The 14,299-nt window shown below is 47.1% G+C and overlaps 1 protein-coding gene across 2 annotated transcripts in view; it reads left to right on the forward strand.

Annotated features, from left to right (window-relative positions):
* AKT3 (AKT serine/threonine kinase 3) overlaps positions 1-13,431 on the forward strand; it is a 194,244-nt gene extending 180,813 nt beyond the window's left edge. For both annotated transcript variants that reach the window (XM_053912915.1, XM_053912914.2), the window contains 2 exons: positions 4,495-4,597; positions 9,856-13,431. In XM_053912915.1, the coding sequence (XP_053768890.1) occupies positions 4,495-4,597; positions 9,856-9,941 (189 nt within the window). In that variant the 3' untranslated portion in view covers positions 9,942-13,431. The remainder of the gene's footprint in view (positions 1-4,494; positions 4,598-9,855) is intronic.
* The last annotated feature ends 868 nt before the right edge of the window (positions 13,432-14,299 follow it).

Below are 14,299 nucleotides of genomic sequence, written 5' to 3' on the forward strand. Positions count from 1 at the left end.
GGTGAAGAGGTACCAGGCACCCGCTGAGGCTGGGGCTTTCAGAACGCAACTGTAAGCCCACTGCTAAAGCTTTATGCTTTGTGAGGAAAACTAATAACAACATAGAACAGAAAGAACGAGTGTGTAAGGAAGATTGATTTGGAATCTTTGGCTCACTTTGAGAACCATCTTATATTTATTACATTGGTACTTATTTTCCAGAGATTTCCTTCAGCAAAGAAGAGGAAACTTGCCTTTAGAGAGTAATTCAGGTACTGGATAGTTTATTTTGGTCACGTGGCTAATATGCATTTCGCTGGAATGCGACCCTTTAAATGAGAAAGACTCCTTCTTATCACTTAAGTGTGAAGAACAGAGAGGGGCCTAAATGAAGTAAGGCCTCTTCTGAAAGCACCTAAACGGATCTTCGGATCTTCGTACCTTAGTCTATTACTTTTAAGTCTTTCAATTCATTCATTAGACTTCTGTGTTCCCATTTGAAGATTAATCTTCGTGTCTGCCCCAGATTTTGAGTTAGAACTTCTAGTGTTTGTATAAAAGTGCATGTTTACTGTTTCAAATGCTCTTTGTTCTTTTTTTTTTTAAGTAACTTTTTTTGCGGAGGTAGAATGAAGTGTGAGATACACACTTCAGTGGGTGCTGGTGTAGTCACAGAGCTGGGCAGCCCTCACCGCCGTCTGATTCCAGAACACCTTCGTCTCTCCCTTCCTTCTGGAAGATTCAGGCTTCTCTCTGACATTATTCCCCTTTAGCCTAAAGAATTTCCATGATCATTTCTCATAGCACAAGTCAGTTGGAGAGGAATTTATTTTCTCTTATCTGATGATGTCTTTATTTTGGCTTCATTCTTCAAGGATATTGTCACTGAATGTAAAATTGTGAGTTGATAGTTTAGTGAGGGCTTATTCAATTATTCATTCCTTGTGAATTATGTGTTATATTTCACTCACTCCTTTCAAGATATTTTTGCTTGTGTGATGGCCTTAGAACATGCCAGTCTGACTAGTCTGAGCTCCAGTTCCCAGCATTCCCTTTGCTAACGAGGTTCTTGTGGAGATTCGGAACAGAGTGAAGCAGCAGCCATTCTGCAGCTCCTCGTGCTGTGGCTGGTCTGTTAGCTCCGCCCTTGGTCGGAGATGTGGTCAGGCCTGCATCCGCTCCATCTCCCCCTGGCTGCGCCCTGTTTTAGCTTTTCCCACTCCTGGGCCAGCGGGTATTTAGCTCCATGACAAAGGTCCCAGTTCCTTAGGGTATCCACACCATCAAAGCCAGAGATGGTGAGAAACGGTGTGGGTTTCCATCTGCCCTCGTGCGCTCCAACCCACGCTTTTTTAGGGTTCCATGTTGTTCTCTTGCTTTACACCGTCTTCTCACCTCCCTGTCCTGTGGACGCCAGGCTCTGGCATAAGCGTGAAGACAGCAGCCTCGCAGAGAGTGTGTGAACAGCTCCTACAGCCGAGTGCGTTCAGACCCCCATCGTCCATTCAGTGATCCACTCACGCGCATGCGCACTGCACACTCACAGCACTGCTTCTTCGCGCCCAGGGACAAAAGTCCAAGTACATAAAGCAAAAGCTAATGAAACTGCAAGGAAAAGTAGACAAATCTGCAATTAGAGTTGGAAATTTCAATACGCACACTGTACAATGGCAGGAGAGTTCTCATTCTTTCCAAGGCTGGAGAGAACACCTAGCATGATACGCCATGTTTTGGGCAAGACAACCCCGTAAACTTAAGAGGGTTCAAATAATTCAGAGCATGTGCTCTTTGAATGAAATGGAATGGATTTAGAAATCAAATCAGAAAGATATATGGAAAACCCCCAAGTAGTGGAAAGCTTATTACAAGTTTAAATAATTCATAGGTTAGAGAACAAACCAGAAAAGGAAATTAGAGCGTATTCTGAGCTGACTAAAAAGGAGAACAAAACACATTTAGCTCTGAGATATGGCTACTGTGATACTTTTGGGGAAATTTGTGGCTCCAAATTATTATATTCAAAAAGTGGAAAGACGAAGATCAGTGACTTAACTTTCATCTTAAGAAGCTAGGGAAAAATTAAATCCAGTGGCCAGTGTATTAAGGCAAGAAAAAGAAATAAAATGCATACAGATAAGAGAGAAATAAATCTGTCTTTATTCATGGACAACCTGATTGTCTATTTAGAAAATCAGACAGAATCTACAAAACAGCCACTAAAGTTTTAAGCCATGGGTTGCTTGATACAAGGTAAACATACAAAGGATTGCAGGATGAAAAAAATAACTATTTTATACAGCAGTAAGTCTAACATGAAAATCAATACAAATATTGTTTATCATAACAACAGAAATATGAAGTACTTAGGGGTAATTTTGACAAAAGGTATGAAAGACCTTTATACTGAAAACTAAGAAATATTGTTGAGAGAAAGGAGAGACAGCCTAAAGCAATGGGGAGATCTGCTGTGTTCACGATTTAGAAGACAGTATCTTTAAGATGTCTGTTCTCTCAGAATTGGCATACACATTCACCACAGTCTTAATGAAGGTGCTAGCGGGTAATTTTGTAGAAATTGTTAGGCCCGTTCAAAAAGTTGTATGGAATGCAAAGGACCTAGAATAGCCCAAACAACTTTGACAAAAAACAAAGTTGAAGGACCTGTACTGTCCAACTTCAAGGTTTATTATTAAGTCACAATAATCAAGACAGTTTGTTATGGACAAATAACATCTTCACTTGCCCATAAAGATGGGTGAAGAGACCAGTGCAGCACAGTAAAGAATCTGGAAATAGACACACACACGTCTGGTTAATTGACTCTCAATAGAAGTACAAAGATAGTTCAACAAATCCTGCTAAAACAACTGGACATCTGTGTATTTTTTTTAAAAAAGAATGTGCAGCCTATACAAAATTAACTCAACATGGATCATATTCCTGCAGGTAAAATCTTCTAGAGGAAAACACAGGAGGAAATATTTGCGGTATTAGGTGGGGCGGAAATTTCCTAGATAAGAACAGAAGCATAATCTATAAAGAAAAATTGATAAGTCAGACTATATCAAAATTAAGAATGTCTGTTCTTTAAAAGACACTTCTGGAGAAAGGAAAAGGCACAGACCGGAAGAGTGCTCGCAAATCCCAACTCTGATACGCAACGTGCATGCAGAGTATATAAAAAAGTTTCTGAACTTCATGATAAGAAAAAAGCATACATGGGCAGGTATTTGAGCAGACATTTCACCAAAGAAGACGTTAACTCACAGGAAAAAGGTTAGAACCATGGTGAAGTCCCGCCGCCATACCTCAGCAGGTCCGGTGCTGGGAAGCCCGGCCCCACCGACGGCCAGACCTGCTCTCCTGCACCGCGCCGTAGGGTCGCCTGGGGTCCTTGATTTTGAAAACGTGCTTTTAATTCTCCTCCCTGTTTTTTTTTTTTTTTAAAAACATAGTCTGTCTAGAAAACAATGTGAAGATTTTTGCATTATTTAACATAAATTTGGTGACAGTAACAGTAGGAAAATGCATTGATCTAAAGCCAGTTGGGTATTTCTGTTTCTGTAAAATTTTTATGAAACACGCTCATTTCTGCCATTTCTGGTATTTTGCATTTTCTGTCCCCACGGGGATTTTGTTGTGAAGGCAGCGTCTCCTGTTCTGAGTGGTCCTCATCAGAGAAGTGCGCTGACTCAGGCCCTGGCCCTGCGCTTCCCGGGCTAAAAAGAACCCACAGGCTGTACAGGCAGGTGGAGCCCTGTGAGCAGGACCCCATCCTGGCCCACTGCCCCCCAGCCAGGGGTGGTTGCAGAGGTGGAGGCTCCCAGGGCTCGGCCCTGTGTAACCACCAGCTTCCCGAGAGCATCCCCCACCCCGTGCCTGCAGCAGGTGTGAGGCCAAGGACTCCGGTTCTGTCACTCCCAGAGCAGTTAGTTCCTCTCATCTCTCCTGGCTCACAAACTTTGGCTCGTAACTGCCAAGAACCCCAGTTACAGAGCAGGCAGCCATTCGTGCCTGTCTCCAGTAAGCAGGGCTCGAGTTCTTTGCCAGGTCCGAAGGCAGCACGCTGTCTGTGGCCCAGACAGTAACTGTATTTTAGGTTGTGTTTTGAATAATAACTTGTGCATCGGGCACCAGGAAGAGAGTAGCAGAGAGCAGCGAGCTGGTGCCTTCGCTGCACAGGAAGAGCCTGCGCTCTGCAGCTCATCTACTCCATCTGGTTCCGTATGTGTGTGTTATTGGGCAAAAGACTGGGACAGATTCTTCAGTAGCTCTTCCCCTCCTGTTCTTGGGTTCCCGTGTGCTCGATGTCACATGGTCCCTCTCCTTGTACACAGAACAGCCGGCTCCTGCCGTGCCGGGCTTAGACGGCTGACTGGCATCCTCAGGGACCTTCCGCGGTGACTCAGCAGTCTGTTGTCCTGCAGTCTCCTGTTATTTCCTCTCCCATTTTATCCTCAGATTAATTTTCCTAAAGTGAAGTCTATTGACCCTACTTTCCCTTTCTCCTTACAGCTTGTACCGCCTTTTAAGCCTCAAGTAACATCTGAGACAGACACCAGATATTTTGATGAAGAATTTACAGCTCAGACTATTACCATAACACCACCTGAAAAATGTAAGTAGATCTGGGAGGCGATCCATAGCACGCCAGTAGGATCACAGAAAACAGTCATTTTTGTTATTAGGTATTTTCTAGATCAGATTGCGTAGCAACTTACTTATTTCACTGAGGTATGGAGTTAGTTCCCGGTGTGGAAATGTAAAGACAGGTAGCTGAGAGAAAAGGGTTTTTCAGGTAGGAAAAATTACATGTGGAAAAATTGCACAGAGAATTATAGACCAGTTAGCCCTTCCGAAGTGTTCTCTGACAGATTCTTTGGACATCAGCTAAAAGAATTCTGAAATAGAGACTTTCCATGATTCCCATTCACATGCTACCTCCAGAATTTTCCTGATTTGGGTCTCCCACTTACTAGCTTTAAAACTCACTTTCAGTGGAATGATTCTCTTATTTGCTTAGCTTTGTCCCAAGCAAGAAGATCTGTGAAGACATGTAGTCACTGGCGATTTGTGGTGCGTATACACTAAATTGCATATCTGTTAGAACTACATGGTCGTGATCCGCCTAAAATCGTCCCCTCTCCACTGGTCTGTGTCCCACACTTTGATAAGTGGCTTAAATAGATGGGCTTTAATGAAAGGAAGGGTTATCAAATGGAATTTGGAAACATTCTCGAGTGCTGCCAAGGGCGCGTATCTGCCCAACTGTTAGTTTAGAAATGAGGGTCAAGTTGAGTTTCGGGCCATATTTAGGCAGCTAAAAGGTCTCTTCAAATCACACATCTGGTAGCTCACACAATGACTCCATGCCCGTTTTTCCCCCCTTTTCTTTTCCTTTACATTCTTTCCTATGCGTCTCTCCCTCTCGTTCCTCTTCAAAAGGCAGGTCCGTTGGTAGTGGAAATGCACCCTGCGGGCCCACGCGTGGGAAGACTGCAGTGAAGGGCGGTGCCAGCCGTGGGCGCCACAGTAGATCAGAGCAGGGGCTGCCACTGTTCTTCACCCCGGGGCACACGTAAACTAATCACTAAACTCTGCGGCACACCCAGAAAGTAACGCTTTTTGCTGATCCGACAAAAAAGTACGCGTGATTTTGATTCATTCACAATGGACGGCTGTTGCTGCGGCTGTTGCCGTCATGTCTTTTAGTGGACAATCTAAGGAAAAGAGCTCAGTGCCCCCGACTACGTAGTCAGGTACTGCACATTTAAAAGATTCTTGTGGCGCACCGGTTGAAATTTGCTGGGTTAGCGCATCGAAAGGCACATGCAGCGTCCCGCGTCGTTTTGGCCGAGAGCTCTCCCTCTGGGGCCCGTGGCCTGCAGTGAGGAGCTGTGAGCAACCCGCAATGAAAAATACGGTTCTGCGTGCTCCTGTGCTCCTCCTTCAGACTTGCAGAAGGAACCTCTTAACTTGTATGTGACAAGGGAAGAAGCTGAAACCCAGAGACACACTGAGCTTCCCCAGGGCCCACCAGGAGTGTCGGCCGCCACCAGTGAGACTCAGCAGCTTGGCCGCCGCCCGGGTTCAGCTGCAGAGTATCAGTCAGTGAAGTGCCACTCGTGATCTGTCACCCGTGGTCGGGCAGCGGGCTTCCACGCTGTCCTGTATACCACTGCCAGACTCTTAGGATCTCTGAATGCTGAAGACAGTGTTAAGAAGCCCGTGGAGTGGCATGCAGGTAGCTGAGGACTGGCTGAGTAGAAACAGCGGTCACAGGCCTGGCGTGGTTTGCTGGCCCGGGGTGGACGGTGGCAAAGTAACTGACTGAAATGCTTGGGGACACCAGTGAGCTGTTGGATTGGCCCAAGAGTCCTTTCCACCACAGTGTTGTTGCTAGGCTTCACCATTTGGATTCAACCTCGGTCATAACCAGACCTCATCATTCCCCTACTTAAATCCCTCTGGCGGCTTCGCATCACACTCTGAATCCACACTGCTCGTGCTGGCTCGCGCAGCCCTGTCTGATACGGGTCCCGTCCACCTCTCCGACCTCCTCCTGGTCCATGTCCCCCTCCGTCCCTATATTCCAGGCACACTTGGAGCCTGCATCAACTTTTTGATCTACAATACAATAGAACTGAATGTTACAACAATGTTTTTTCGGCCATGTCACATTTACCACTAACAGCAACTCTGTTCTTGAAAGAACATAGGCCATTTCAGACATGGGTTGTGCTGGATGAGCCCAGTGCCTCCGTGTCTGAGAAGAGGGGAAGGCTGACACAGGGCAAGCCTGTACATCACAGTAGCTCCCAAGGTGGGCATCAGAATCCACCTAAGGTCGCGGGCCTGGTCAAGTCAGAGTTTCGAGGGCACAGTGGATGTGGCCTTGACCTGGGACTGGGCCCTGGATGGCCCCCAAAACGTGTGTGTCTAACAGGTTTACTAGTCTGGAGGACACTGTGAACTTGCCCTCTTACTTCGCAATCCAAGGTCTAGAGAGGAAACCAGATGAAATTGCTCAGCAGAGTGGGCTGAGGCCAGGCGGCCCCAGCAGCCTGTCCTGTGCAACTGGGCTCAGCGGGCCCTGGCACAAGGCCGTGGGGCCGGCCTGGGGCCGTGAACCGCACCCCTGAGTCCTTCCAAGGCACAGGGGCAGTGCCTGTAGGTGGGTGGTCCCTGGCTGTGTATTTCGTAGGTCCCATTAGTGATGGGTCACAGGATAGTTGGTGGAATCTGGCACTGTGTTTGCATTTCCCACCATCTTTCCTTCTTCAGCTTTGAACATTGGCGCGGGGAGAAACCACGGGGCGCTCTGGCCGCTAAAGCAGGTTTTGTTCGAGGAAGCACAGCAGCACTGGGCACTGTCAGGGACTGTCTTCCTCCCACTTGCCACCTTGCTTTCATAAAACAGAATGCGGTTATTTTTTTAGAGCAAATCAGCAGTTAGAAAGGCAAAGTGTGCCTTTTGCACAAACCACTGCAGTGACTGACGTGCCAGGTCGTCCTCACTGGTGTTAATGAACTGAGTGGGTTTGGGCATGTGTCATCCTGCGTACGTGCCTTAGTGGTGCTCTGCCTTCCTCTGCAGAGAAAGAGGATTTCTTTGAGATCTAGTAGCTTTGGCTGCCATATAATTACATTTGTTAAATGTTCTAAGAATATTAGACAACAGAGATTTGGGCGTGGGGGGGCTGGAATGTGGAGCTGGGGGGGCTTCTCTTGGGGTCTTTGGGTTTTTGGGTTTTTTTAGTGTAGTTCATGTTTATTGTCACCATTGTGGCCTGTGAAGCCCCTCTCGGAGCGGGAATGTCCTGATGTCCACTGACGGGGTGTGACAGGCTCTGGCAGGCTGTCTCCTGCTTCCAGCCCCCTCCCCCTGCAGCCCCACCTGCCCGTGCAGCTCAGGGGGCCCAGGACCCTGAGTTCCTGCCGCCCAGGCCCACAGCCCCTCCGTTGGACCAAGTGTGAGGAACCAGGAACTGACTCTAACAAGGTCAATGTGGGGGGGCCCTCGTATAATCAGCTACAAGGTTTCATTTCTTTACCTTCAGAAATGTGTTTAATTTGTTACTGAAATGTCAGAATGAAGACTCTCTTTGTTTTTAATTTTTAAAAATCTTTAATCCTTACCTGAGGATATGTTTATTGATTTTGGAGAGAGAGGAAGGGAGAGAAAAAGAGAGAGAAACAGCAACTGGTCATCTCCCACATGTGCCTCACACAGGGATCGAACCTGCCACCTTTTGATGCATGGAATGATGCTCTAACCCACTGAGCCACCTGGCCGGGGCTCAAGACTCTCTCTTAATTCTCAGCCAATCTGCAGTCTTATAGCAAGAGCTATACCTGCTCAGACAGGAAATCCACCACCTACCCCCACTAGAGCCCGGCCAGCCTGTGCGAGGGAGCTGGAGCAGCCTCTGGTCCTCCTCTCTGGCCGAAGTCGGCCAAGCCCGGGCTCCCCACCACGCTGGCCGGGGCTCCCCCACTTTCACAGTGCACAGACGTGCCCGCCAAACAGCTGGTAATGGGGAGAACTGTCCCTCTGAAGTGTGATTAGCACAGGTCAGAATCAGAACATGAAGATTTCAGCTTCCTTTTCTCCAGAGTTTTTATACTTTGTGATTCAACAACAGATACACCGTCCACAGCTCTTACGTCGTTGGTAGAGCTGAAAGCACTATGGAAAGTATTTCATCTAAAAGATGCATGTGGTTTGCTTGGTGCCTGACTGATCAGGAGGCAGAGCTTCCCCTAAATCAGTGTTATTGAGAAATGTGTCATTAAAAGGAGGAGAGAAGCCCTTGGAGATCAGTGGTTTGCAGGGAGCAGGAGCCACAAATGCTTCCTGATGGATTGAGTCCCACCGAATCCAATGGTATTTTCTAGTACATTTGAGGCCACCAGTTTGGGTTAGCAACTTGGTCCCATTTCTAGAGCCTTCTGTGTTAAGAATAGAATATAGAAAAGAAGAATGGGGGGAAAAGAGCAGAAAAGTTCATTGTTCGGAGGAATGCAGAGCATCATCCTTTTTTGTGTGACAGGGTCAGTGCCCACAATTCCGCAGGATCTGGCCCATTACATGGAATTGATGCCCCCCTGGAGACAGGCTGGAGAATGGAAGGAAAATGGTAACGCACTTGCACAGTGTGTCAGAGGAAACGGAATGATTTTGTTGAAGACAGTTGGGTCTTTGAGTTCAGCCTCACTTAATTCAGTCTCTTCTCCCTGTTTGTTCCCGGATGAACCCATACTTAGATGCTGACATCTTTCCCTCGTTTTCTCTTCATTCTAGTTTAAAATTTTATCCCAGGAAAACTGTGAGTGATGAGTAAAGGCAGATAGTACATGCAGAATAAAGGTAAAATCTCAAACGTGTGATCAAGGACCCAGGTGAAGTGGAATCATATGAAGCTTTATTTTTTGATCACACCGAAAGCACCATGAAGAAAAAGTACACGCCTTTGAAGACAGTTGACAGTGGATTCTAGGTAGACGATGCAGGTGCCTTAGATTCATTGACATCTGTCATTTTGACATGCGCAGTTTCGTGAAACTAAAGGTTATTTGTTCCTTCTAATTAAAAAAAAATCTTGTTTTCTTCAGTAGTAGTTTTTCAGTTTATTGAGTCTGCAAACATGTCCTGAAGGTGATGATTTCATGGTGTGATTTCTTCATAGGTCAGGTGATTGAAAATGAGAGCCTTTTGAAATAAGTTCAGTTGCTGTGTGTTTCATTGATAAATACAAGTTTCTGGGAGCTGTTGCCTCTGTTAGTCTTCATTACGTTAGAAGTCAGAACGATGTAGACCCGCGAGGTGATGCCAGAAACAGACGTGACATTAACAAAGGCGCTTCCCGCCCGCAGATGACGAGGACGGCATGGACTGCGTGGACAACGAGCGGCGGCCGCACTTCCCTCAGTTCTCCTACTCAGCCAGTGGACGCGAATAAATAAGCCTCTCTCATCCTGCTACTTCACCATCACCTTGGGTTGGTCACTGAAAACAGTTCCCGGACATCGCACCGGTCCTCGCCCTGAGGGACGGCAGGAGCGCCGGCCGACAGCAGACCGGTCCCAGGTCTTCGCCTCTCACAGCCTCCCGCCCACCCGAGAACACACATAACGCAGATCCACTCGACTTTTCATTTTTGCATGACTTTGTATCTCAGTCTAAGGTCTCATGCTGTTGCTGCTACTGTCTTACTATTATAGCAACTTTAAGAGGTAACTTTACAGTCTGGGGGAGTCATGAGCCCACCACGATCTGTTTGTGCACCAACTTCATCTTCCGACCTTTCGTTTCCGTTTTCCCCTAACAGTGAAGGGTAAGGGAGATACACTGATTCTAGGTACATTTTTTAACTTTCTAGAAGAGAAATCAAAAAACTAATTAGACTAAGAAGATTTAGTGTATAATTCAGAACAAGCGATTGTGGAAGGGTGGCAATGTGCATATGCAAATTTTAGTAAAGCATCTCAGAGTAGTGCATAGAGTAAGCATCTATCACTCAGATCGGGCTGAAATGCATTAGGAAGTGTTGGCGGGAAGGACCGAACAGCTGCTGAGATATAGATACATGTTTCTCTGTATGTATTTAAATTCCTGTTGGAGACTGCAGAGGAAGCCTGGCGTCACGCGTGGACGTCACGGGCAAACACACACGGCTCTGCAAGGAAGGAAGCAAGCACAGGCGCTGCCGGGCCGAGTCCCGTCAAGGGTCTGCGGTGGGCTTGGCGCCAGAGCAGTTTTTCCCCCTGTGCTTGGAAACCTCTTTCTGTGATATTTATCGCCTCTGATGGCTGAAGAATGTAGACAGGTATAACGATCCTGCTTCTCACCAAAATCTGTACACCAAGGGAAACAGCGTTTGCCGTACTTGTTTTGATTTTTAATTTCAGTTCCACGGGAGTGAGCTTTTTCTCAGATGTCAGAACTTTGAATGTCCTGTTACGGTTTTGTTTCTGTCGCAGTAGTATTTATTTTTTAGTGATGAGCATCGTCTGTCACGCTAGCCAGTGCCACTCCAACTCCCATGAAGCAGACGCACTGCAGTTTCTTTTGACCCACGTACGGGAATGTACACGTGAGGAGATTCACGCACTTTTTCTCCTTTGCGACAAAATTTGGACGAGGCTCTGAAATTGTACACACTGACTAGAATTTGGCTTTGGGAGGAGAGATGCTGTCCTGAACCCCTTGGTGCTAAAAATGTCCCCAACTACCCACGCCAAGGGGTCAGTGCAGCAAATGGGTGTGGACGTTCGCTCGGGTGAGAGCCGAGATGCTGTGACGTCCTGACAACATAGTGAGATGAAGAAAATTGAGGCCCGAACCGCGATAAATGAGCCGCCTTGGCAAAATAAACACATCCCAGTGTTTACGGAGTAGGTGGGCAAAGATGAGAGCCTGGTGTGTTTATTCTGGTCATGGTACATTTATCACTGAATTAAGCCATCAGGGAAACAAAACAAAACAAAAAGAACACCTCCAGCTTTTCTTTTTCTGTATATACTCATGTGCCCGCATTCCAACATTTCTCACTGAACGGGGACATGTATGCAAACCTCATCTTTCTCCTTCATTAATGACGATCTTCAGATTAAACCCTTTGGTGCTAGGAGCTGACGTTTTCCAAAGCAGCCTATGAGATCCGGGGGCGGGGCCCCCGGCGGCAGGCAGGGGGCCGATGCCCCGTGGAGGGACCATGGCGATGCATTTTAGGTCAACTGTCTGACAGCTCCCAAATGGAGGACCACGGTGTGATGTAGTGTGGTGATCACATCACTGGATGGAAGAGCAAGTGACTTTGTGAGCGGGACGAGTCACACGCACAGGCAGATGTCTTAGCCTCTGGGCGCCGGAAGTGTGGATTCGCAGGCAGGGAACCACTGCTGGCGGTGGGGGGGCCGCTGGGACTGCCGGGGGCTAAAGGGCATTCTACTAAGGCAGCTAAGACATACTCAGACGTAGGTCTTATCCTAGTTTTTCATATTTCTACCTGAGTGAAGTTCCTCCTTCGTGTTGGGTAGGAAGTTACAGTAAATGGTAGTTCACTCTTACACATATCACTCAGCTTTTTTTTTTTCCACTTGGAATTGTTGAATGTTTCACCGTGACAAGAAAGTAGACTAGAAGGTATGTCTTGTAAGTTGTCTCGCATTCATTTTGTAAAACAGAAACAGATGAGAGGAAGGGGAGAGCGCTGAGACCGGCTGCTCACAGTGCGGGGTCCGTTCGAGGGGAGAATGGCACCAGACACTGAGCGCATGGGTAGATTTGTTTTTTGGGTTTGTTTTTTTTTTTTTTTTTTGTCTGTTTGTTTTTTGGAGTTTTTTTCCAAACCTTAAAGTGATTTCCATGACCTTGGCCAAGGACGCATCCTAAAGATTGATAACAGCGTTGACAGTGCCCCAGGCTGGCCACTCCTCACAGCTGGCTCTCAGTCCCCAGCCCCTGCTAGGGGCTCCATCATGCCTCCCACCCCACCCCCAGGATTCTGTTCAAGTTGCTTGCCGGGTGTTTACTTGGCTTCAATCTTGAGAATCGTCCCTTCCCCTCACTCCCAGGTCTCAGTCAGCAGGCATGGAGGCATGAGAGACAGGAATGTGTCAGAGGAGGTTTCTCAAACTTCCCCTGTGTCTGCCCATAGCTGTAGTTTGGATTCGGCCAACAGAGAGGCCCGAACCCCGGCCTCGTTCTAGCAGAACGCAGCTCCGACGGTGCGGACTCCACCTTGAACAACGGAGCGGCCGTGACATCTGCCCTCTCGGGGACAGCGGGCCGTTTCCGCGCAGCGTTTCGGCAGGGCGGCCCGCAGCTTTGCTTTACACACTAATGCCACCGCATCGCTCCAGTGTTGTTTTCCATTCCCCACACCTGATTTCCGGCTTCTTCCAGCTGACTGTTCTCGCAGGGGCCACTTGCTTCTCCTAGAGTGCAAACCAAGGGAAGGGCCCCCTTACCGACTGCAGGGTCTATATATCACACCTCGGTGTACACACTTTGCTGCTACGTCTGTACTGTCTTCGGTAGAACTTCCCGACTCTGCTCCTGGTAGTGCATTACAGGCAAGCATGAAATGTAAAGTATTTATTTAAATAAAAAGAAAACCTCTAAATTGGTCATTGAATTACCTCCCTGTAGCTTTATAGTTTGTGACATTTCTTGACTTCTTTCATTAGGTCCACGCAAGATCTAGTCATCTGGTTAAGAATTTTAAGCAGACGCAACTATGAACCCAAGAAACTGTATTCCCGTTGCCGTTGGTCACCCTAAAACTGTTTATTTCCTGAAGCATATGACCCACAAGGATGTGAAATAAACCACAAGAAACTGTTTTTGTACACTGTACATCCTTAGTATTTTTACACGTATATGATAGGGTGCACATTATTTTCCTCGTACAGACGGCTTAAATAAAGCACTATGTCACTCTGCTACCTCTCTCTTTATTGTTGTCGGATGTGGGTCTGCAGTCTCAGAAAACTAAATACTGTTCTTTTCTGGAAAAAAAAAAGATTTTTAATAGCTCCACCTAGTATTAACCTACCCTGTATAAAGCGTGACAGGAAAATAGGTAAATTTCTTGTAGCTCAACACACACATGGGATTATTTTATTACTTCGCAGAAATGGCCTTGTGCAGTTGTACCAACTTTGATGAAGGACTCTGTCCACAGGGGAGCCGCTGAGCTCCCAGCCTGGGTTTAGGACAGACGACCTGTGAAGCCAGGGGTGGGCTGCCTCCCTGGAGGTTCATAAGACCCTAATCATCTTTACACCAGGTGGTTTGGACCCAGAATTCTTAAGGCGTGTAGCTCCTCAGTGAAGTCTTCCCGATAACGTGGCTCTGCGCGCTTCCTTTCTGAGAACAGGTTTGCAGCACTTCGTGGCTGATTGAACTTAGACGCGGGTAGCAGATGGGGGGATGGTGGGACAGCAGTCTGATTCACCTGTGGTCTCGAGGATGGGGCCTTTTTCTGGTTTTACCTCAGACTTACCGTCGTAGAGCCTTGGCTTTGCTCCTGCGACTCGGCGGCCAGCTGGAGGAACGGCTTCGGGACCAAAGCTAGTCAAGCATGGGTGTGTGTGTCACACGCCAAATTCAAGGGCATCCTTACATATGCTCTTCTCTCACGACCACTGGGGTGGGCAGTCCAGGAGGCTAACATGAAGTGACCTCTGATAATTCTTTAAAGGTGCTATTTTTAGAATACTGTATAATTTATTTGCTGTACTCCTAAGCCAGAATTAGGGACAATTAACATACCTTATGTAACAGCCTTTACATCTAGCACATTCGATGAAA

Source organism: Desmodus rotundus, chromosome 10 (genome assembly GCF_022682495.2).
Source record: "Desmodus rotundus isolate HL8 chromosome 10, HLdesRot8A.1, whole genome shotgun sequence".
Lineage (NCBI taxonomy): Eukaryota > Metazoa > Chordata > Mammalia > Chiroptera > Phyllostomidae > Desmodus > Desmodus rotundus.